Genomic DNA, 23,596 nt, shown 5'->3' on the forward strand with positions numbered 1-23,596 from the left:
CTGTTCCAGTTTAGAAATCCACATAACCTTGTGTGAAACGCCAGATATTCTGGGACAACACTGTGAATAATTCTTTAATAAAGAGTCTAATGTCTCAAACATAATAAACTACAGCAATGATTTAAAATTCTGCACCAATACTATAAAACACAAGACTCCAGCTATAAAAAATGAATTTCTAAGCTTTAAATTAAAAAAAAAAAAAATAGGTTTTTGCAATAAGGTGCCCTTACAGTATATCCCTGAAATAATATAGATCATGCTGCCCTCTTGTGCCAGACGTAAAAAATAAAACAAATTCAGGAAAACACGGTTTATGCTGAATATAGACATAATCTTCTAATTTCTGAATTGCTTCCCTGTATTCCCTGGGCATTAAGATCTGATAGAACAGAAAGGACAGAAGACAAATGTTGATCATGGAAGAGGCAGGTGTGGCCCTCAGTACAGGAACACACACAGACCACATCTAAACAGGCACTACTCAACTCAGGTTGTTGCAATCAGAATGTGCGGGAAATGCCGGGGCAGCTGAAAACGTGCAGCCCTTTAACAGACGCACAATACGGTCACCAAAATACGCTGAGAAGGGAAGGATAAAAATAAAGGAAGGAAAAAAGAGGAAAAGAAAAGTAGCTTTTTGCCCTTCTAAGACAACACACTTAGCTGACTGAAATTTTACCCAGTTTAAGACTGATTGGGTTATGAAAAAAATCAGTGGGTAAAACGGTACTGCATTATATAAGCAAATAAGTTAACTCCGTGCAACCATACATGGGTTCAAAATGAAGAGAAACTTAGTCGTGAAGCTTGGAAAGATGGCGCCTTCTTAAAAACCAGAGCTCTGGAGTGCTTAAAGAGCAGCCAGAGAGACTTAGCCAGCAAGAAGGAACATGCACTGTCCGGGTTCACCTTGTCCTTCTCCCTAAATCCAAGTCAGAGAACCTGGGACTTTTGGGCCAGGGCAAGGGGCAGCCGGTGTTTCAGGACCCTTCACTGAAGGCCTGGTTCTCTGCACAAGGTCAAAGGATCTCCCACTGATTGACAAAATGGGAGAAGCAGGAAAAGGGAATCAGCCCATCTGGGGTGGAAACACCCACGAACAAATGTAAAAAGAGACTTCCACAATCCGGATTGGGTTCACTGGGAATATTCCAGCACAAGCGGGAACTGAACGTGGCTATGGAAGGGAACCCTGGCAGACATCTGCAAATCCAAGCCAGGCTATAGTGTGTGCAGATGCCATCGCCACCCCGGGCCTCACTTGCGGGAGACTACACCCTTCCCCTCCTTCCCATCCCCTCTTTTCCAAACTCCGAGATGCTGTCAGGACCACGAACTCTTAAGAAACTTACTGACATCTCCCTGAGAAGGTGCTCTGGATAACAAAGTACTGAGAAGAGAATGATACGCTTCCTGGATTCTCCATGCTGCTCGGAGGGCACTCTGTAACTTGGAGTGGGATCACTGGGCACAGATGTTTAACTAAAAAATCAAGCTTGCCTAGGGGTGCCTGGCTCACTCAGTTGGTTCAATGTCTGACTCTTGGTGTCGGCTCAGGTCATGATCTCACGGTTCAGGAGTTTGAGCCTTGTGTTGGGCTCTGAGCTGACAGTGAGAGCCTGCTTGGGATTCTCTCTCTCCTCTCTGTCTCTCTACCCTTCACCTCCCTCCCTCCCTCCCTCTCTCTCTCTCTCAATAAACTAAAAAAAATGAAGTATGCCTGCCCTTCTACTATAGAGGGGAATTGCTTTTTTAATATCATAGAACCATTAAAATATAGATACGATCCATGATGTTCCCTATGAAGCACAGCTTTGGTGTGTTCTTCCCATTGGTTTAAAAACTATAAAAATGATATCCAAATGGAAATTTAAAATCTACCACTTAAAATACTTTTCTAATTAAAAAAAAAAATTTTTTTAATCTATCACTAAAAACAGTAAATAATTCATGCCCTCTGAACATTCTGGACAAACTGGGCCTATCTTTGGAGTGCTTATTTGGGTTTCTATTTTCTTGAAGGAAAAGAAGCCCTGTTAACAGATCCAGGAGGGGGAGAGCAAGATAAACACTAGTGTGTGGCTCTAAGATTAGGGACCTTGAAGATTTAGACTCGGTCCCAAATCCTTGAATAATAAATAAATCAGCATGTGGAGAAGCCTACAGGTCTTGAACAGGAAGAACCTGGTTAACTGTGGCCATGAGCATTCAGAGGCTGTGATAACAGAAACGCAGTCCCACTTAATGCTCTCAACTTTATGACCACAGTTTTCAAATTAACTGGCAAAGTGCGGCAACTTCCCGGCCGTCAGATGCGTGTGCCCTCCAGTCTCCTGACCGAGGCTGGAACAAGACTACAGATGAGTCGGGACCTCTGCAGATCACCGAGTTCCTGTGCTCTGCACCCGGCCTGTGCTAAACAAACGTGCAGAATAAACAGCCCCAAATGCTTTCCTGAACAGTCTTATTTAATCCTCACGACAGCCTTGTGAAGCAGGAAGGGCAGCTGGCATTTCCATTTCACAGGTGAGGAAGTTCTGAGACGCCACGCGTCACTGTGGCCAAGAGTCATTAGGTGCTGACCACGGGCCAAGCACTGCTCTAGGCTGTGTGAGTGTACCGATCTGCTTTATTCCCACACTGTCTGGATAAGAGAGGTACCAAGAGTATCCCCCTTTTAGAGCTAAGAATGCTGAGGCACAGAGAAATTAAGTAACTAGCACCTGAGTACTCACAGAACCATAACCACCTACTATGATCAGCTAGCACAGGTGTGAGCCCAGGCAGCCGGATCCACAGTCCACACTTCTAACCACGACAACATCCCGCTTTGAGAGTCACCTGCCCAGCGGTATGTACACCTGTGGCCTGGGTCACACGGCTAGCTAACAGCCAGGCCAAGCCTACTCCTGTGCTCTCTCCAGCCTCCCTCCCTGCCTGGATGGGTCCCCTCAATCCTCTCCTGCATCAACCAAGCCGCCCTGGGCCTGAACGGTGGGAGCACATGTTGATGAACAAACTCTTCCTGGGGACCCAGGTCAGGAGGCCACCCCCAGCAGCAAGACATGTCAAAGACCTCAGGGTGGGGCATCAACCACTCAGACACCCTCCGGGTGTGCTCACATTGAGGAACTTATGTGCGACGTGCCACAAAGCCTCCAATTATGGAAACAAAAGTCCACTTTAAAGCTAGAGTGAGGAGCTTCTATCGAAGAGGATGTGTACACTTCAATCTTGGGTTTTAATTAATTTTTCATTACAATTTTAGGTACACCTTCAAGTCCAGGATGACCTAGTTTAATGCCACATGATGCAGTCAATGTTCTGGCAACTGGTCAACAGCATTTAAACACGCCTACATCCAGCGAAGGGTGTTTCATATGCCCCACCACAAACAGATTCCTAAACCTGTTTATTTTCCACACGCACGTAAATCGGAATAGAAGCTTGCATGCACCTGGGGTGCCTAGGTGGCTCAGTCAGTTAAGCGTCTGACTTCAGCTCAGATCATGATCTCCATATTCAAGAGTTCAAGCCCCACATCGGGCTCTGTGCTGACAGCTCAGAGCCTGGAGCCTGCTTCAGATTCTGTGTCTCCCTCGCTCTCTGCCCCTCCCCCAATAGCACTCAGTCTCTCTCCCTCTCTCTCTCTCTCTCTCTCTCTCTCCCCCTCTCAAAAACAAATAAACATTTAAAAAAACTAAAAAAAAAAAAAAGAAAGAAAGAAACTCGTATGCACCCCACATTCAGATTTTGTCGGGTAGTAGAAAACTGTCAGTGAAGCTTTTTGTGGACAATGAATCAACACACACAGCGATTTCTTCCAAGCGTCTCCTCCATTCTCAATGCTGAAACGTGATCAGACACAAACGGTGTCAACGAGGCAGATTTACAAAGAAACCTGGTGTCTGACTTACCTATTGGGTTTCTGTCAAAGAACAACACTGGAGCTCTCAAAATGGACTCAAACATTTTGTTGTGCAAAGCTTGTGAGGAATTAACAAGGACGTAGAATACCAACAGAGATCTCGCTATGCCAAAAAGCACAGTAGCCACAGTTAAACCTGAAATAAAGAAACATCACTCAGAGCACAACATCCCCACCTTTTCTTTGGCGAAGCCATAGCATGTCAGGCAGTTGATGAATGAAATTCTGTGTCATAAGACATGTGGCTTCTGTAAGAGTGCAATGCATTTGCAAGATACTTTTACAAAGAAGTATATCATTTACTTTTCTCTCATTAAATAAAAACTGTATGTAAAAGAAAATCGGGTGTAAATGATAATTTTATACTAGGCTTTCCTGATTCAATTACAAGTTCTATTAAAACCAAAGAAGAAAAAGAGATAATTACAAAAACTCGTTGATCTTCCCTTCTCCACATTTCAAGTTTTGCTACTCTATTTACACATCTCATAATCTAAAACTTCGGTATGCTCTCACACCAGCATGTGAATTAACTGGGAACAAGGGAAATGACGTGCCATTTCCTTGTAGAAAATGCCCAAGTGGCTTTAAAGAATATGAAAATACCATATTAAGTTGCAAGTAGAAAATCTCTCAACGGAAGTGCAAGAAAATACAAATTATACATTAGCATGAAATAACCTCGGTGAGCAACTAATCTCCAACACCAAGCATTTTATACAAACACAAAGCCTTTTTAAATGAACACAACTGATTTAAATTATAGATTTTTGTCAATGGCATAAATGAGTACCTATGATGGGCATAAAAATCAACATCATTTTCCTGTCATCTCCTGAACTCCCCATGCTAAAGAGATTTGGGAAATAACTTCTGTGAGTAATACTCCATCAAGTCCATTTTTACCCCTCACATGACACATCACTGTTGTCTCCACTCTGAAAGCTGCTCAGAGTCCTAACTGCCATCCAGAGGTGTTTTCCTGAGGCCCCCATCCTGCCTGGCTGTGCAGCAGAACGGCTCCTCCCTCCCCCTCCCCGCCACCGGGCCTCTCACAGCCCACCCGTGTGGAAGGGAAACAGCTCATGTATTCAGGGTTCTTTAGCAAGTGATCAACGAAATAAATAACCACATTTCAGTGAGTAGGTTTTCACAAAGATCACTCGCTCTATCTTTGCGGAAAGCTTGTATGAGCGTTTCCGGCGAGAATATTTAAAATTTCAGATGAGGATTTCCTTTAAAAAGTATGTAATGCCACATATATTCTAAGCACTTTTGTGAAAGCAGAGCGCTGTGTTAATATTAGTCTGGCAAGCCAAATGTTAAATTAATCACACAGTTGGGGACGCGATAACATTGTGATCTCAAGGTAAGAGAGAGAAGGAATCCTAATTCCCAGACACTGGATTTTTCCCTGCTCAGCTTCTCTCTTAAGTCATTAATGAAGCCCAGGAGATGAGCAGTACGGGGAAGGGAGCTTTGCATACCTGTGAGGGAATAATGCTTTTATGTGGGGGAACCTCGCTGCCAGAGGATTTCATCCAAGTTCAATAAAAGCCAGGGTTTATTCAGACAGAATTGGAACAATCCGAACCACAGGGTGGGGATCCGTTTCTAATCCCCTTGCCCATCCAAATAATGATATAAGATTTAGCGAAAGCAACCTATTAGAATAGACAATAGCCACATATTTCCAGTGGCTGATTTTCTGAATGCTCAATCCTGGTTTAACTTCCAAAATCCAGTACAGAGCAAATTAAGAGTCTTCATTCAACCTCTTTCTTCTGGTAGATTTTAAAAATAATTATTCTAATTAATTCACAGAGTAAATGCGACTCAGACTCTTAATCTGTTAAGACATTACTGAATTACTCCTGGAAGCCCTAGTTACTCACACAGGCTCATTGTAAGCACCTCAGACTCCCGGATAATAAACCGAATGATTAAACTTTACCTGAATAAATTCCTAAGTACCAGTGAAGATCGAGCTTCTCAGTGACATTTTCTTTTCCATTTACCGTGACATTCAGGGCACTTTGTTCATTTGCCCTGTGAAAAAGGGGGAAAAAAATATTAAGCTATTGATAGAATTTAGATGAATACAAAAAGAAAAAAATTAACCTCAATTTGGGAGACATGTTTTATGCTGGAAAGGATTCCAAGCATGCAGGGCCCCATGTACATTCTCTTTATACAAATTCAACTTGCATCGTGACACTTTCAGTTCTCAGAACTGTCAGTGTATAGACACTGAGGGTCAGATGTGGGAAGAGACCGTGGGAGGGTCACACTCCACCAGCAAGAACTTCAATGTCTCTTTTGCTCTAGGGAAACTAAGGGAGGATTAGGACAGGAGGCCCAACAAACCCGACTCTGTGGGAAAGACAGGCTGCCTGCCAATTTGGGGGCACCTCATATCAGACTGGAAACAACTCACCAATAGGAGAGCCACCAGTCCTGGAGAATGTAGGCAACCTAGCATGAAGAAATAAACATAAATATCAAGCATCGCCTAGCACCTCAACTCTCTCACTCCCCCAAAAGGAACGTTGAAAGGCTCTGGAAATCAGACACGATTCTTTCAGCTCAGGTCTGAGCCAAACCCCACATCCCAGGTAACAACACCTCAAGTAAGTGCATGTTACATTTTAAAATCTTTGAAAGAGGGGCGCCTGGGTGGGTCAGTCGGTTAAGCGTCCGACTTTGGCTCAGGTCATGATCTCATGGCTCGTGGGTTCAAGCCCTGCATCGGGCTCTATGCTGACAGCTCTGAGCCTGGAGCCTGCTTCGGATTCTGTGTCTCCCTCTCTCTCTCTGCCCCTCATCCACTCATGCTCGGTCTCTCTCCCTCTCAAAACTAAACATTAAAAAAAAAAAATTAAATCTTTGAAAGACATCCTTCTTCTTCTAGAAGCTCTCTAAGAGTACACACAACACAGTAAACATCAAGTTATTTTGTTCCCCAAGATAGCATGTTTCAATGCAAATCCAAGTGGACTGAGTGATACGGTAACAGTGGCGTAAATATATACAGTAGAAGTCACACTGTAAACATCAAGCTGAGGCCACAAGACAAAATGAATGTCCTTACTTACCTGAGCAGCGATGTTTAGTAGAATAAGGAAAATGATGATGAACCAGTGAGCACCGGCTGTGAGGTAACTCTTGTAGGCCTTAAGACCAACTTTTCCTTCTGAACGCCTCTCCTCTGACACTGTAACCTGTAGATTCCCAGTCTGGCAAGGGAAAAAAAGCAGCGAGAGATGAACCTTTACACCATACTCCCAAAACTTTGAAAGGTCAATGGTGTGCTCCGCTGGCAAAGCCATGAGGAAACAGACACATCTTACACGCCTAGAGTGCAAAATAGTACATGTCCTGCAGAGAAGGGTATACAAGTATCTAGATGAACCACATATGCGTTCACCCTTGGGCCCAGCCATCCCACTTCTAGGAATCTATCAGCAAAAAGGAAACACTGTTTGTACGAGGTTACTCACCACTGCGTGATTTTGTTTGAAGCAGAACATAACCATTTCCAGCACGTGTACAACATACCCAATTCAAGTATAAATGCAGAAGCTTATTCCACGGTAATATACAAAATGATATGGAGCTATCTCTGTAGATTATTTGTGCCACTAAATGATGGAGCTCAAAATATTATCCAAATACAGTAAACAGAGTTCAAACAACAAGAGGGAGAGTTTAGACAGCAACAGATAACACGTGGTCTGAATTTTTTTGGTTCCTAAATTTCAAAGAGTGATTCTTCAGTCTGGAATGTGAGGGACTAATCCAAACCCTTACCAGAATCATCCAGGCCCCTAGATTTGGACTGTGAGAGTTTGGACATTGAGGACTACCTGTGCATATTTTTAAGGGAGATCTAGTATATTTCTGCACTTCTATCCGGAGAACTGAGAATGCATTGTAGATTCACATAAGCCAAAGATGTCCTTGGCTGCAAATGTCCATCGATGGATGAATGGATAAAGAAGATATGGTATGCATATACAATGGAATATTACTCGGCAATCAAAAAGAATGAAATCTTGCCACTTGCAACTACGTGGATCAAACTAGAGGATATTACACTAAGTGAAATTAGTGAGTCAGGGAAAGACAAAAATCATATGATTTCACTCATATGACGACGTTAAGAGACAAAAACAGATGAACATAAGGGAAGGGAAACAAAACTAATACAAAAACAGGGAGGGGGACAAAACAGAAGAGATTCATAAATATGGAGAACAAACTGAGGGTTACTGGAGGGGTTGTGGGAGGGGGGATGGGCTAAATGGGTCAGGGGCACTAAGGAATCTACTCCTGAAATCATTGTTGCACTATATGCTAACTAATTTGGATGTAAAGCTAAAAAAATAAATTAAATTAAAAATTAAAATAAATAAAATGTAAAAAAAAAAAAAAAGATATCCTTGGCTGTATGCTGGCCTCTATGGTTTCAAAGATGGATAAGATGTGGTTCTTGAACTTGTGTAAGAAAGGAAGATGGGAGCTAACTCTAAAGTGTCTGCTATGTGCCAGACCCTTCACACATGCTACTTCTGGCCTCTCGCCAACCATCGGACAATGGGGCAAAATAACACCAAAGGTCACATGCAGCAGCAGAACATTCCACCACATAGGAAAAGTAGCTGACTTAACATGGACCACAGCAGAACTCAGCTGGAGGAGACTTCAAATTAAATGTCTGGATGCAAAAGGGTGACCTGGGGCCTCCAGAGCAAGGAAGATTTACCTATGGTAAATTCAAAAGCCCTACCAGCAGCATGAGCCACCGACCCCCAGGAATTTATAGCAGTCCACCCACTACTGAGCCCCGCAAGCTCCTCCTCCGTCCAACACCCAAAGGGGAACCCTAATCAGGCTTGCTCCCTTCATTCTACATTAATTCTACCCATTACATGCAACAAGGCCTTGGAACCTCAGAATCTACTCTGGGACAAATGAAGGTGTCAGGGACGGAGAGGACTCAAGATGCATGAGGACACAAGAGCAGACACAACCAGGCCGTGCTGCAAGAGGAGAACTCACATTCTGGCCCTCTGGACGGCCATCTTTCAGTGAGGGCCTGGAAGACTGCTGAGACCAAAGAGAAGACTCCGAGAAGCTCCGATTCTTCAGAGCGGGAGATCCTGGAGCTGAACTCTGGTCAGCCTCCTCATTTTCCTTCTTTAAAAGAGAACCAAAATCCACCCCAGATTTCAGAAACTCAGTGTAAGTCCCCTTCTGCACCATTTTGCCCTAAAATAAAAATAAAAGAATGTGATGGTTCATTTACATTTGATAGCATTAAACTAATGCTAATCAAAAATACTTAACTGGTCTCACATTACAATTTTCGTTAAGAAAATTATCTTTAGGTCTGGAATTCTGGTTGACACATCTCATTCAATTCAACTGGACACAGAACGGAGCATTCCGTTCTCAGTCAAATCCTATGGTAGGTGCTGGGGGTTGTATAAGAAATGTGTAACTCGGGGTGCCTGGGTGGCTCAGTCGGTTAAGCAACAGACTCTTGATTTCGGCCCAGGTCATGATCTCACAGTCTGTGCACAATCAAGCCCGCATCTGGCTCCACTCTATAGCACGGAGCCTGCTTGGGATTCTCTCTCTCCTTCTTTCTCTGCCACTCCCCCCCCCCCCCCCCACACACACACACACTCTCTCTGTCTCTGTCTCTCTCTCCCTCTCCCTCTCAAAATTAAGTAAATAAACTTTAACAACAACAGAAAAAAAAAGTGTAACTACCACAGGCATTTAAAGCACCAAAAAGATCAAAATAACACCAGCATTCTTCACAGAGCTATAACAAACAATCCTAAAATTTATATAGGACAGCGGTGCTTAGGTGGCTCAGTTGGTTAAGCATCCGACTTTGGCTCAGGTCACGATCTCACAGTTCACAGGTTCGAGCTCCACATCAGGCTCTGTGCTGACAGCTGGGAACCTGGAGCTTGCTTCGGATTCTGTGTCTCCCTCTCTCTGCCCCTCCACCACTCACGCTCTGTCTTTCAAAAATAAACAACTCAGGGGCGCCTGGGTGGCTCAGTCGGTTAAGTGTCCAACTTCAGCTCAGGTCACGAGCTCACTGTCCGTGAGTTCGAGCCCCGTGTCGGGCTCTGTGCTGACTGCTCAGAGCCTGGAGCCTGTTTCGGATTCTGTGTCTCCCTCTCTCTCTGACCCTCCCCCGTTCATGCTCTGTCTCTGTCTCAAAAATAAATAAACGTTAAAAAAAAATTTTTTTTTTAAATAAATAAAAATAAACAACTCACCCAGCGGAGCTCACTGGTGGACAAATGGTTTGCTCTGACAGTAGTAAAGTTGGGAGTAATGTCCTCAGAAAAAAAACAGTAAGGGGACCCCGAAACATACAGGGACTGGCTAAATAGGCTGTTGGTTCTATATTCATAACCCCACCAACGCTGGGGTTTTACCTGACTCCATCATCCCCTCTGCACATGAAACTAAATGTTTTCCAGTTCGGGGAATCGGAGCATCCTATTCCCAGAGGACTGCAGGAGTCGACACAGGTAACTGCTCCCAAGAGGCAGACACTCTGCACCCTCGTCATCTTTCTTAGGGCAGAATTTCATCTGATGTCATGAGGATCTGAGCGAGGGCCAGCTGGAGCAGACCAGGGTTCATGACCGAGGTGCTGAGGCTCAGAGGTAAACAAGCCAAGGAGTGAAACATCAAACAACTACTAAGCCTGGAAAATTCTCACTAACCTCCACCCTGGGACCCATGCTAGCTCTTGGGGGTTGAATGATGGCTCCACCAGAAAGACACATTCAAGACCCAAACACGATACCTACGAATGTGACCTAATTTTGAAATAGGATCTTTGTAGATGTGATCAAGCTGAAGTCATGCTGGCGTAGGATGGACCCCAAATCCAGTATGACCGACGTCCCTCTAAGAGGAAAGACTCAGACGCAGCGAACACCATGTGACAAGAGAGGCAGAGACCACGGTGTTGCAGTGGCAAGCCGAGAACACCAAGGACAGCTGGCGAACACCAGTGGCTGGAAGAGGTGATGAAGGATTCCCCCCAAGAGCCTTCACAAGAGCATGGCCCTGCCAGCACCTTGATTTTGGACTGGTAGGCTCCAGAAGGGTGATGATGACAGACTTCTGTTACTTACTCCACGCAGTGTGTGGTAATTTGTTATGGCAGCTCCAGAAACTGATACACTAATCTGAGCCCATGATTCCATCTTCTGAACTTTACTGAGACTTCTAATTGCTTCTGCTGTTGCCCCTCCAGCAAACATCAAGAGACGTCTTTTAAAAATTATTTTAACATTTATTCATTTTTGAGAGACAGAGAGAAAGAGTGCAAGCAGGTGTGGGGCAGAGAGAGAGGGAGACACAGAATCCGAAGCAGGCTCCAGGCTCTGAGCAGTCAGCACAGAGCCTGATGCAAAGCTTGAACTCACGAACCATAAGGTCATGACCAGAGCCGAAGTCGGACACTTAGCCGACTGAGCCACCCAGGTGCCCCAAGAGGGATCTTTTAAAACCATGCATCAGACCACATCACCCTTCTGCTCTGATCTGTCCAATGGCTTCCAACCCACTTCCGGGCCAGCCGCCCACTGCTCTGAGCCCACCTCCCTCACACTCTCTCGCCCACTGTGCCTCAGACACACGGGTCTTCCAGACATTCTTACAACATGCCAGGTCAGTTCCTTCCTTAGGACCCCACCGCTGGACCCCCTGCCTCAACCCCCCCCCCCCCCAGGTGACTGCACGGCCAGCACCTTCATGTCACTTAGGTCCCCTGAGGCACCAGCTCCCTGGGGAGGCAGTCATGGTATGCGCTGCCCCCTGCCCCACACGTTACCCCTATCCCCACAAGAATGGAAGCCCCACGATGGCAGGGACTTTTACTTATCACCGCCCCGGCTCTCACACGTATGGAGCACACACAGAAGCCTATGCCGGGAGACTAGCAACTGGCTACACGCAGGACTGCATGTCTCGACCAGGGGCGCTCAGCTTTCCAACCACGCTTCTGTCACTAATGGAAGATGCTCTTTGGCTAAACTGCAGAAGACAAATAGAAACGAGTATGTCTCAGTCTCCCTAATTTTCAAATAATACACTTTGATTTACGTGGAAGAAGAGGAAAACAAAAGTTCTAAATAAAACAGCATCACTATCCCAAGCAATTTTACTAGAACAGTTATAATTTAGAACTCTGAGGCACCAATTTTATATATTTAGGGTAATATGGCCTAGAGCGGAACAGTTCCATTTCTACATGTCTGGATTCATGCTTAAAAGCAGGAATACCAGCTCTGGGCAGGACAGGGTACAAAACGAAGGAAGGAGAGGGAGTTTGGCACAAACCTGAGAAGAGACCTGCTGGGAGGTCTCACCTTCAACACACCTGAGTGCTAGCAAGTCCCACAGCTGTCTAGAAATTACTTACATCTTTCAATATCAGAATCTGACTTGCAGCTTTTAGGTACTGCAACTGATGAGTCACTAAGACTGTGATCTTCTCGTGCAAGGTTTGACAAATACACCTATAAATATAAAAGGTACAGTATGCAAAAACCACGTTAATGGGGATGCTCCAAATTGAAAAACACACATTTTCAAAACACACAGAGACAAAGACAACACACGAGTCAAAGATTTGTAGTTTAAAAACCAATATAAATACAGATACAAATCAAATACAAATGTAAATCACTGGGAACCTAATGAGGTCCTCGAATTTATCCACCAACTTGAGTCTAGTTCTGCTAAGAAATTCCAAAAAGCAGTCCAGTGAAGGAGACGCCAAGAGCTAACTTTTCCCCCCCTAAAACTCAGCTTAAAAATTATTTATATATTTCATGGTGAAAAAACAACTGAGCAATAGTGAGATTCCAAAACTGGACTGAATGAAAATACTAGTGTTTCATCCCTGTGTAGGACTGGGAGAAGGAGGGACCTAAGTTATACAAAAATGTACATTTTTCTTAGTTTGCTAGGTAATTGATTTATGATGTAATATTAACCAAAAAAAAATCTTAAATTTTCAGTAACCTTCTTCCCAAAGTGCATTTTCTAGACACTTTCTAGACACACTTCCTAAATACTATTAGAAAACAAAGACTGGCATGTCCTCAATTAGTGTTTACAATATCCCCATAGTCCCATCCAGAACACTAAACCATCTTTCAGTCGGACTGAAAACCTTCTGAATATGAATACGAAAGAAGAGAATCCAAGGGGCCGAAATCATAGTGGAAATCATTCAACAGCTCAAAGGACACACCAGTCCTCTTAGCCAAGAGCCCCATCAGCACTCAAGTAGGTTTTTTACAGTAACTCCTCAAAGTGCTCCTTGTTTTAAATGCACGCCCCTAGGAACTGCACTCCAGCCTGTGCCCCACCATGGTCCACAACCTGTCCAGGTCAGCACATAGCCTGAGACGGGGCCATCTGACCAGAGGCAGGGCCCTAGGCATATGCTCTGGGTGACGGAGCCCCTTGCACAGCAAATCTCAGGAACGTGGGCCCCAACTCAACCTGCTGAGGTAGGTCAGATCAAGAGTTCTGCGGGCACCCAGACTACAGTTCAAATCCCTCTTACTAGCCTGGCGATGTCAGATGAGCTAACGGACCTCTCTCTGGACCTCGGTTCCTTCATCTCAAAATAAGGCCGGTGACAACCCATAGGTATGTTCTAAGAACACTAATCCACTCAGTCAATGTTAGGTCCATTCTCCACCTTCCCTAACCCACAAGTGGCCCTTTGGTTTGGACTCAGGACAGAAAATCCTCAGGGGACACTTCTGAGACTGGACCTGAGACCAAAAGCAAGACCCCAGGATGTAGGTATATATACTATTATTCCATTCTTTACATCCAGGAGGATTAATGTTTCCCTTTTGAAAGGTCTTGGTGTGGCTTTTATTCCTAAGTTTCCTGAGCAAGTAAATCCCTCTTCAGGCTTAGCAACTGTTACTTCTTAATTCAAAATTCCCTGCTGGCAATCCCTGAAGATAGATGTTAACCACCACATCTGATGGGTTGCTGCGTCCAAGGTGGGCCAATGCAAAACTATTAAAATGTTTTCTTCCTAACATTCCACCAAACACAAGGAAATATAAAGAATTACAATGATGTTATCAGGTGATGGCTCCAAATTTTTCTAAATTATGTTTTTTAATCCAAATCTCTAGGAAAATACTCTACTTGCCAAATTTTTAACAGTAAAAATTTCCAAGCCATGCCATTAAAAAAAAAAAAAAAAAATGAAGGATCAGTAACAAGTTATTTAACCTTTATCCTGTGTAAGGGCTGTGTTAAGAGGGCACATGTACTGTGGTAGAGGGGATACAAATAAGACAGTCACTAGCCTCATTCATTCAATCGACAGACCTCTGATGAGGTATCAGGCACTCTAAGTGCCAAGGACATCTACAGGTCAAGAAAATGGACAACACTGTGAAGAGGGAGGCACATTAAATAAATACAGAAAGTGCACTCTTGGGTCGTGATGTATGCTGTGAGGAAAAAGCAAGGTGAGGGCTGCAATCTTGGATGTAGGGGACACACGGACCATGAGCATATCTGGGGGGAACATTCCTGGAAGAAGGTACAGCAGGTGCAGCGGCTCTGGGAGAGAAACCTGCTGCGCAAAGGTGCCTTCGTGCATTCACAGTGAGTCAGGGGTAGGGGGGACTCATCAGTGCTCAAGTACAGCCCACTGAGGGCTGTGGGAAGAGGAAAGGGCACAGGCCACCCCCTGGAGAAACGGGAGGGAAAGGTGGCAGCGGCATCTTCTTTGTCCTGGCGCACTGGCCCCCAGGCTCCCGGACAGAAGGAACAGGATCTGTATAGACAGGCAGATAGGAGGAAGGGACACAGCTCATTCAGGGCACTGCACGAGAGCCAGCGTGGCCGGAGTAGGGAGTCTGCATGAGGAAGTGCTGGAAAAGCAAATGGGTCAGACTGCAAAGAATCTTTTTGGCCACTTGAGGATGCTGAGCTGTGCCCTGAGCATGAAGGGGGTCCGTGGAGGCCTGAGGCGGCAAAGGTGAACAGAGTAGGCAGTAGTGGGGCAGATCCAGGTAGGACAGACTCGAACTGATTACGGAGAAGTGAGGGTCTAGGGATATGGGGCTCTCGAAGATAAGACGGGATCCACCGCTCCAACAGGTTACATGCGCTTCTGTTCACCCGAGGGCCTCCAACCTTCCACATGTGATAGAATCCACATCGATGTTTACAGCATATAGTTGTAAGACTCGCAAACCTTAATAACCTTGGATATATATTCACGACCGAAGTAAACTGCTAATGGCAAGTAGAAGTGTAACTCATTCACTTTTAATACAAAACACTTCACATCTCTGAGCTTCAACACAACCGCCATCTTTCATAGTATATTGTTCAGTCCAATTTTCTAGCTCGTTGAGAACATTCTCCAGCTGCTGCTGAGTGATTTCCTAAATTGCATTCGTGCTCCCTGCCCTAAGTTTCCCCAAAGAACGTGGTTCTGATTAGCAAACAACAATTTTAACAAGCTTGCTTCTATCAAGTGTATATCCAAAGCCATTAAACCCGAAAGGTGCGAGAGGACTTTATAAATACCTCCTGGGTTCAAAGAAGAACCTGGGAGAGTTTCTGTGATAAGCACACTGATACTTGGCAATTAGAAGGTCATCTTCTCCCCTCCCAAGTGACACAAACTCAATGGCCGGCGGAAACTGTTCTTACAGAGATAGAGAGTTTGTGCGCAATACCCGCCCCCCGCCCAGGTTGGGGAGACACATTTGTGAGCCCGGGGGTGGGGGGGCACTGGGGACAAGGAGGCTGGGCTACTCCTGATGCCACCGAGGGAGGGGGTTGGAATCTCCGTCACCGAACTCACTAACAAGCCACAAGGCACTTCCCTAAGGGAAAATTCATCCAGTGGCGATCAGGAAGGGATGGGCAAGGAGGTCAGATTAAAGAGCTGGAGGCCATGTCAGGTATCAGCTGCTGGGCTCTCTGCGTTCTGAAAAATTCAATGCTGCCATTCTTTTTTTTTTTCTTTAATTACAGTAAAATAAATAGAAGATCTACGATTTTAACCATCTTTAAGCATAGAGCTCAGCAGCATTACGGACACTCACACCGTTGTGCAACCATCACCACCACCCATCTCCAGAACTTGTCATATCCCAAAACGAAAACTTGGTACATACACGCTCTAGGGGAGAAATGACAGGAACCCACACTCAGGGGACACGGAGTCCCAGCTCCTCATATCCAGAACCCAGAGCTGCCTCACACTGCTCTCTCTGCTAGAATCTCTTTACTTTGCTACTTGGGACTTGTTGTAAATGAACTGTGTCCTCCCCAAAATTCACATGTTGATGCCTTAAGCTCCCAATACTTTAGAATTTGGTGACAGGGCCTTCAAGGGGTAAGTTAAAATGAGGCCTTGATGACGGGTCCTTATCCAATCTGACTGGTGTCCTTAGAAGAGATTAGGACATAAGGAGAAAGACACCGTGGGTGCACGTGCACAGGGGAGGGGCCGTGTGAGGACACAGCAAGGCGGTGGCCATCAGCCAGCCACGGAGAGAGGTCTCAGGAGAAACGAAGGGGCCGACACCCTGGTCTGGACTTTCAACATCATTTGCAAGAACCTCTACCTCAGTGCACACATTAGGGCTTCAGGAAATGCACTTGAAAGTGCTCACCGGCTTTAATAACAGTAAGCTAATTGTGGGGTAGATCTGGATGCAGTTTTAGCAAGAGTGAGCTCACGATGCTTCTGCATACGCCAGTCTACACTCAGTCCACAGGAAGCATCAGTCACGTATGTTAGCTTCCAGTACTTACATCAGTGGTTTCACGACTGAGCAAGAGCCGATGAAAACCAATTCCCAAAACACAAAGTGAGAGCCAGGAGATAAGCTAGATTCTGGGTATCTAGTTTCAAATTCAAGTTACCCCTACATGTGGGGGCCCTTACCTATTAATCTTAAGAATCCATGAAGCAACACTCAATTATTGAAACCATCCTGTGATACGGGATAAGTCATTCTTAAACTATTCTAGACTTTACCAAGTACTTCCTAACCTACGGGATAATTAGCACAAACCAGCAAACTGCACTTCTAAACGTGCCATCAACAAAAATGATGAAGGAAAAGAACCTGGCAGCCAAGCACCACGTTACAGAGTCCCATTCTTCAATTCAGAAAACCGTCCAGCATCCTTCTTATTCCACCAACAACGTCTTGTTTATCACCTACAAGTAGCAAGGGGAAATCTGCCACCTATTTCTTAACCCCCTAAAGCATGTTCTCCACTCACCGCCCCGCCCCCGACGCAGTAAGCACCGTCTGTCTGTATCTTCCCCCTTGTTCCCCAAAAATGTCTCTAAAACGGATCGTCTGTGGAGGGAAGGGAGGAGAAAGACGGCCGCCAGAGCAGAAGCAGCGGAGTCTACCAAGGCGTCCCGGCATTCCCGAGCCCTCTTCCCCAAACCCCACGCGGTTCTTAGCAGAAGTGACCAGAGCAGGCAAACTCACAGTTCAAACAAGTGCCTGCCCACTTCTGCATCCACGGCGCTGAGAGGATCGTCCAGGAGGTAGACATCTGCGTCCTGGTACACTGCTCTAGAAACATAAAGTGCCGTCAGCCGGGAGAACGCCCCACACCCCTACCCCCACCCCCTCCTCTCCAAGGCCTGACAGCGTTCAGCAACAACTCGGGTCGCGTTCACGCCGAGAGCCGCCGTAATAACGCGAGATTCGTGCTTCCCACGGCGCCCCCCCCCCCCCCCCCCCCACGCAGCCGCAGGTGGTTTCGGGTGAGGCGCCCTGGGAGCCGCACACAGCGCAGGCGCGGGAGGGCAACCGAACCGCGATTACCTCGCGAGGTTGACCCGGGCCTTCTGTCCCCCGCTCAATGTGGCTCCCCGATCGCCTATCACGGTCAGATCTCCGTCCTCCAAAAGCTGCAAATCCTGCACGGAGCCACAAAGAAGAAGAAAACGATGTAAAATATATCCTCCTGTCGTCCTAGACTTTCAGCACCGGTTCTTCATACGCGTATGGGATCAACTACAATAGATGATATTTCAAAGAGACAGAATTGTAACCCTGAACTTTTCCAACAAACTCAGGGCTTTTTGTTTTCATTCGGCAGCTTTTCCCCACAGTATTTATGCATTTCACCATTTTAACAGATGTTTTATTGAACATCGACTGTATGTCTGGCATTGTTCTGGGCACAATGAATTTGGTTGTAGGAAGACAGTCCCTTGAGTTTCCGTGGAGGGAGACTGACAATATGAAAAATTAGCATGAGTGCAAGTCCTAAGGAGAAAAAGGAAGGCGGCTCAGGGGGAGAGGGGCAGGGGAAGTGCATCCTACATGGGGGTCAGGAAGGTCTCTGATCAGAGGGGCTTTCACAGACAGGTAAGTGCACCTGCACAGACTGAAAAGCATTCCATGTGCAGGAACAAGCAAGTGCAAAGGCCATGGGGCAGATGGGTGCCTAAGGTGTTGGAGGACTAGCAGGCAGGCCAGCAGAGCTAGACAGAGTGAGAAAAGAATGGGGAGAGCAAAGGCAGAGGTAAGAAGGGGGGCGGGGGCATGTTTCACTCCCAGTGAAATGGGGAGGAGGACATGACCTGGCTTAGGTTTTTGAGAAATCCCTCTTGCCTCTCTGTGGAAAAGAGATGGTAGGGGCATCGGGTGAAGGCAGGGCACACATCAGGAGGGTTCTGCAAGAACGTAGGTGAGAGCAGGCTGTGGCTGGAACCAGAGTGAGAGCAGCAGAAATGGAGTGCAGTGGTTAGGTTCCGGGCAAATTTCAAAGGTCGAGACTGTAACACCTGCGGATGAAGGGGTGGGGTCGTGGTAGCAGAAGAGGAGCGATGTATCGTCCTCCACGTGAGAAAGGGGAAGAACTGCCTCACTGGCTACTGAGCTGGGCAAGACAGCAGATGCAACTTGAGATCGTGGTTATGGGCAAGCCGAGATGCCTACGGAGGACATCAGGTTCCAGCTGGACATGCAAGTCTGGAGGTCTGTGCCAAGGGCTACTTGTGCAAGCTGGAGGCACACACATGACTTGGAAAGCCACGGGACTTCCTTTATCAAAGAACAAGTGTGGGTTTTTTTTTTAATTTGTTTAACGTTTACTTATTTTTGAGAGAGAGAGAGAGTATGAGCAGGGAGGGGCAGAGAAAGAGGGAGACACAGAATCTGAAGAAAGCTCCAGGCTCTGAGCTGTCAGCACAGAACCTGACACAGGGCTCAGACTCACGAACCATAAGATCATGACCTGAGCCAAAGTCGGACACTTAGTTGACTGAGCCACCCAAGCGCCCCTAAAAGAACAAGTGTGTCTTAACCAGCCAGTTTGCTGATCTCGACCTCAGCTTCCCACCCTCAGAAAACGTTAACACCTGGCCCTTGTCTTCACTTACTTAAGTTTGTTTGTTTGTTTGTTTGTTTGTTTATTTATTTAGAGACCATAAGCAGGGGAGGGACAGAGATAGAGGGAGAGAGAATCCCAAGCAGGCTTCCCGCTGTCAGCACAGAGGCTAGTGCAGGGCTTGAACCCATGAACCATGAGATCATGACCTGAGCTGAAGTTGGGACACTTAAACAACTGAACCACCCAGGCACCCCGTCACATTGTTTTAGGTTTATTCTCTTTAAAAATGCTGACAGCACAGAGCCTGACGCGGGGCTCAGTCTCACAAACCGTGAGATCATGACCTGAGCTGAAACCAAGAGTCAGACACTTAACCGAATGAGCCACCCAGGCGGCCGCCTTGTCTTCACATTTAAGGCACGGTGATAGAGTGACTCACAAGACTTGTAAAGAAACAAGAAGAGTAGTCTGGAAAGGAAAAACAAAAGGGAAGTGTTCAAGAGACACCGAGGTGATCAGCTGAATTAAGTAGATGCTTGTTCCACACAAGCCAGGTGGAACTCAAAGCTAAGAAGAAGCTTCATGCTTTCATGTGAAGATCTGGGAATCTATCAAGTTATATATGAATATTATTTAAGAAATAAACTCGGGGCGCCTGGGTGGCGCAGTCGGTTAAGCGTCCGACTTCAGCCAGGTCACGATCTCGCGGTCCGTGAGTTCGAGCCCCGCGTCGGGCTCTGGGCTGATGGCTCAGAGCCTGGAGCCTGTTTCCGATTCTGTGTCTCCCTCTCTCTCTGCCCCTCCCCCGTTCATACTCTGTCTCTCTCTGTCCCAAAAATAAATAAATGTTGAAAAAAAAAAAAAAAAAAAAAAAAAAAAGAAATAAACTCAAAATGGATAAAGGACCTGAATGTGAGACAGGAAACCATCAAAACCCTAGAGGAGAAAGCAGGCAACCACCTCTTTGACCTCAGCCGCAGCAATTTCTTACTTGACACATCTCCCAAGGCAAGGGAGTTAAAAGCAAAAATGAACTATTGGGACCTCATCAAGATAAAAAGCTTCTGCCCTGCAAAGGAAATAATTAACAAAACTAAAAGGCAAACAGAATGGGAAAAGATATTTGCGAATGACATATCGGACAAAAGGCTAGTATCCAAAATCTATAAAGAGATCACCAAACTCTACACCCAAAAAACAAATAATCCAGTGAAGAAATGGGCAGAAAACATGAATAGACACTTCTCTAAAGAAGACATCCAGATGGCCAACAGGCACATGAAAAGATGCTCAACGTCACTCCTCATCAAGGAAATACAAATCAAAACCACACTCAGATACCACCTCACACCAGTCAGAGTGGCTAAAATGAACAAATCAGGAGACTATAGATGCTGGCGAGTATGTGGAGAAACGGGAACCCTCTTGCACTGTTGGTGGGAATGCAAACTGGTGCAGCCACTCTGGAAAACAGAGTGGAGGTTCCTCAACAAATAAAAAATAGACCTACCCTATGACCCAGCAATAGCACTGTTGGGAATTTGCCCAAGGGATACAGCTGTGCTGAAGCATAGGGGCACATGTACCCCAATGTTTATAGCAGCGCTTTCAACAATAGCCAAATTATGGAAAGAGCCTAAATGTCCACCAACTGATGAATGGATAAAGACGTTGTGGTTTATATACACAATGGAATACTACTTGGCAATGAGAAAGAATGAAATCCGGCCATTTGCAGCAACATGGATGGAACTGGAAGGTATTATGCTAAGTGAAATAAGTCAGAGAAAGACATATGTTTTCAATCATAGGTGGATCTTGAGAAACTTAACAGAAGACCATGGGGGAGGGGAAAGAGGGGAAAAAAAGTTACAAAGAGGGAGGGAGGCAAACCATAAGAGACTCTTGGATACTGAGAACAAACTGAGGGTTGATGGGGGTTGGGGAAGAGGGGAAGGTGGGTGATGGGCACTGAGGAGGGCACTGTTGGGATGAGCACTGGATGTTGTATGGAAACCAATATGTCAATAAATTATATTTAAAAAAAAAAAAAAGAAAGAAATGAACCAATCATAGTACCTGGAGAAAAAAAAGGGAGTAATAAGAACATCCCCTAAAGGACAGGGTAACAGGTTTAATTATCTTGTATTAGAAACCTTTATTTAGATGGCTTGTAATTGTCACTAGACAGGTCCTAGCATCGACAAGCAGAGTGTGGGGGAGTTTGCTGGTTACCTACCACACCTCTCAAGCATAGACTTAGGATACACAGCAACACTTTCTACGGATAAACCCTCATCTCTTCGTCTCTAACTTTGGCAAATCTGGGAGAAAACAAGCGGCATGCTGGAATGTCCATGACAAGCATGTCCACTGATCTCCCTAAGCCTCCTTTTCCTCTTCTACAAGATGTGCTGGAGAGACAAGAATGGCTAAGCTCGAGGATGCCATGGCAATCAAAACCGTGAACAAACACTTTCTGTATGTAGGAAAAGGACACAAATCATCATGACCTGCTATTTGTGGCTGATACAGATTTTCTGATCAAACCAACAGTGGGACCCCTCAGGGTGAATCACAACATGCCAAGCACACCACCAAAAGGAGAAGGGAGAGAGAGCACCCCATCCTAACCCGTTCCCTGACAGCATACAAAGACTCCCAGAATTCCCTGCATGCTCAGAGCCTAAGTGGATTACGGTAAATGAAAGGCAGCAACTGCTCAATCATGAAAATCCACTATTTCACATGGGGTTTTTTTTTGTTGAGCTCAGAAGTCAACACCATCGCTTGCTTTTGCTTTCCATTAAAAACAATGGGCCATTTTTCTTTTTTTTTTTTTTTTTTTTTTTTTTTCCTTTTTTTTTAAATTTTTTTTTCAACGTTTATTTATTTTTGGGACAGAGAGAGACAGAGCATGAAAGGGGGAGGGGCAGAGAGAGAGGGAGACCCAGAATCGGAAACAGGCTCCAGGCTCTGAGCCATCAGCCCAGAGCCCGACGCGGGGCTCGAACTCACGGACCGCGAGATCGTGACCTGGCTGAAGTCGGACGCTTAACCGACTGTGCCACCCAGGCGCCCCACAATGGGCCATTTTGAGATAGGCTCCCAGCCTCCACCCACCCACACAGTTTACTTGGCCTCCAAGTCACTGTTGACAGTCCTTGCAAAGTGTTCTTAGGTTTTTATGCCTTGAGTTTATATTGCTTTGTTTTCCTTCTAAAATAGCACCAGACTGTGGCAGAGCAATGTTAGCCATTTTCTAGAGAAGGCACTTAAAATCCACCCTTTCACTTAGCACAGTTAGGGAATACGGAACGGACGCTCTCTGAGCCCGGTAGTAGGATTTTGAGTGTGTTGTTGACTCTGCAAACTATGGACAATCATCAGATGGGGGGATGGGGGAGGGGAGTGGGGACAACATTTCAAAGAATATGAAGTGAAATCTGAGTCAGGCTAATTTTCGAACCATAATTTTTCTGTTTCGGTTAAAGGAGAAAAGCCTGAGTTGAGCATAATATTTCAAATTCTCCCAATCTCCCAGTGAGAAGAAGATATTCTAATGTTAGTTACATCACAGTGACATTTAACCAACTCTTTCCTTTATAATGGTTTTCACTAAAAAGCAGACACACAAGACTAGAGGAAAGCCAAGAAACAGCGATGCCGGGTTGATGCCACCAGGCCCAAAACCTGTGTCGAGTGCCCTCTGGCAATGGTGGAGACTTCAGTAGAAATACCACTGAGCAGACTGTTGATAGTCTAGGAGAGCCAGACTCGAGGCCTGGGGGGCAAAGAGGGCTGGATCCCGAGTCAAACAGCCTGAGTTCTGAGGCTTTGTTCCTAACATTTCTCCCATGACTGGCCTTCCTATCATGGCCTGTCGGCTCCCCAACCATCCTCGAGCTTCCTGAATCAGAACTCACCCTTTTTCTACTACACTCCCAAGACCTTGATTTCTCAGGAAGGGCCCACCGTATTCTGCTTCATAATTTGTACACGCATGCACGGTTTATCTCCCCAGCTCCTAGAGGGTAAGATTTATGTACCAAGCCTGGTGCCCGGTTGTCTGACAGTGATTATCTCTAATCCTCACAAGCTGCAAAGAATTAGCCCCACTTCACAGATGGGGAAACTGAGATGAGGTTACATAACAGTCTGAGGACTGCCAGCTGTTAAATGGAATGGATGGAATCTGAATGAAATTTGTCTCTATTCATAGCCTTTTACTCTTCCTTCTCATCA

The 23,596-nt window shown here is 45.6% G+C and overlaps 1 protein-coding gene across 5 annotated transcripts in view; it reads right to left on the minus strand.

The window, feature by feature from the left end:
• Window positions 1-23,596, minus strand: part of ABCC4 (ATP binding cassette subfamily C member 4) — a 262,716-nt gene that overhangs the window by 131,487 nt on the left and 107,633 nt on the right. For 4 of the 5 annotated variants that reach the window (XM_045480729.1, XM_045480739.1, XM_045480711.1 and 1 more), the window contains 8 exons: window positions 17,836-17,930; window positions 17,494-17,580; window positions 12,399-12,495; window positions 8,993-9,202; window positions 7,027-7,167; window positions 6,369-6,406; window positions 5,886-5,980; window positions 3,921-4,067 (listed from right to left, as the gene is read on the minus strand). In XM_045480729.1, the coding sequence (XP_045336685.1) occupies window positions 3,921-4,067; window positions 5,886-5,980; window positions 6,369-6,406; window positions 7,027-7,167; window positions 8,993-9,202; window positions 12,399-12,495; window positions 17,494-17,580; window positions 17,836-17,930 (910 nt within the window). The remainder of the gene's footprint in view (window positions 1-3,920; window positions 4,068-5,885; window positions 5,981-6,368; window positions 6,407-7,026; window positions 7,168-8,992; window positions 9,203-12,398; window positions 12,496-17,493; window positions 17,581-17,835; window positions 17,931-23,596) is intronic. The other variant, XM_045480750.1, reaches the window with a different exon arrangement.

The sequence above is a fragment of the Leopardus geoffroyi genome, chromosome A1, assembly GCF_018350155.1.
Source record: "Leopardus geoffroyi isolate Oge1 chromosome A1, O.geoffroyi_Oge1_pat1.0, whole genome shotgun sequence".
In the NCBI taxonomy this organism is placed as follows: domain Eukaryota; kingdom Metazoa; phylum Chordata; class Mammalia; order Carnivora; family Felidae; genus Leopardus; species Leopardus geoffroyi.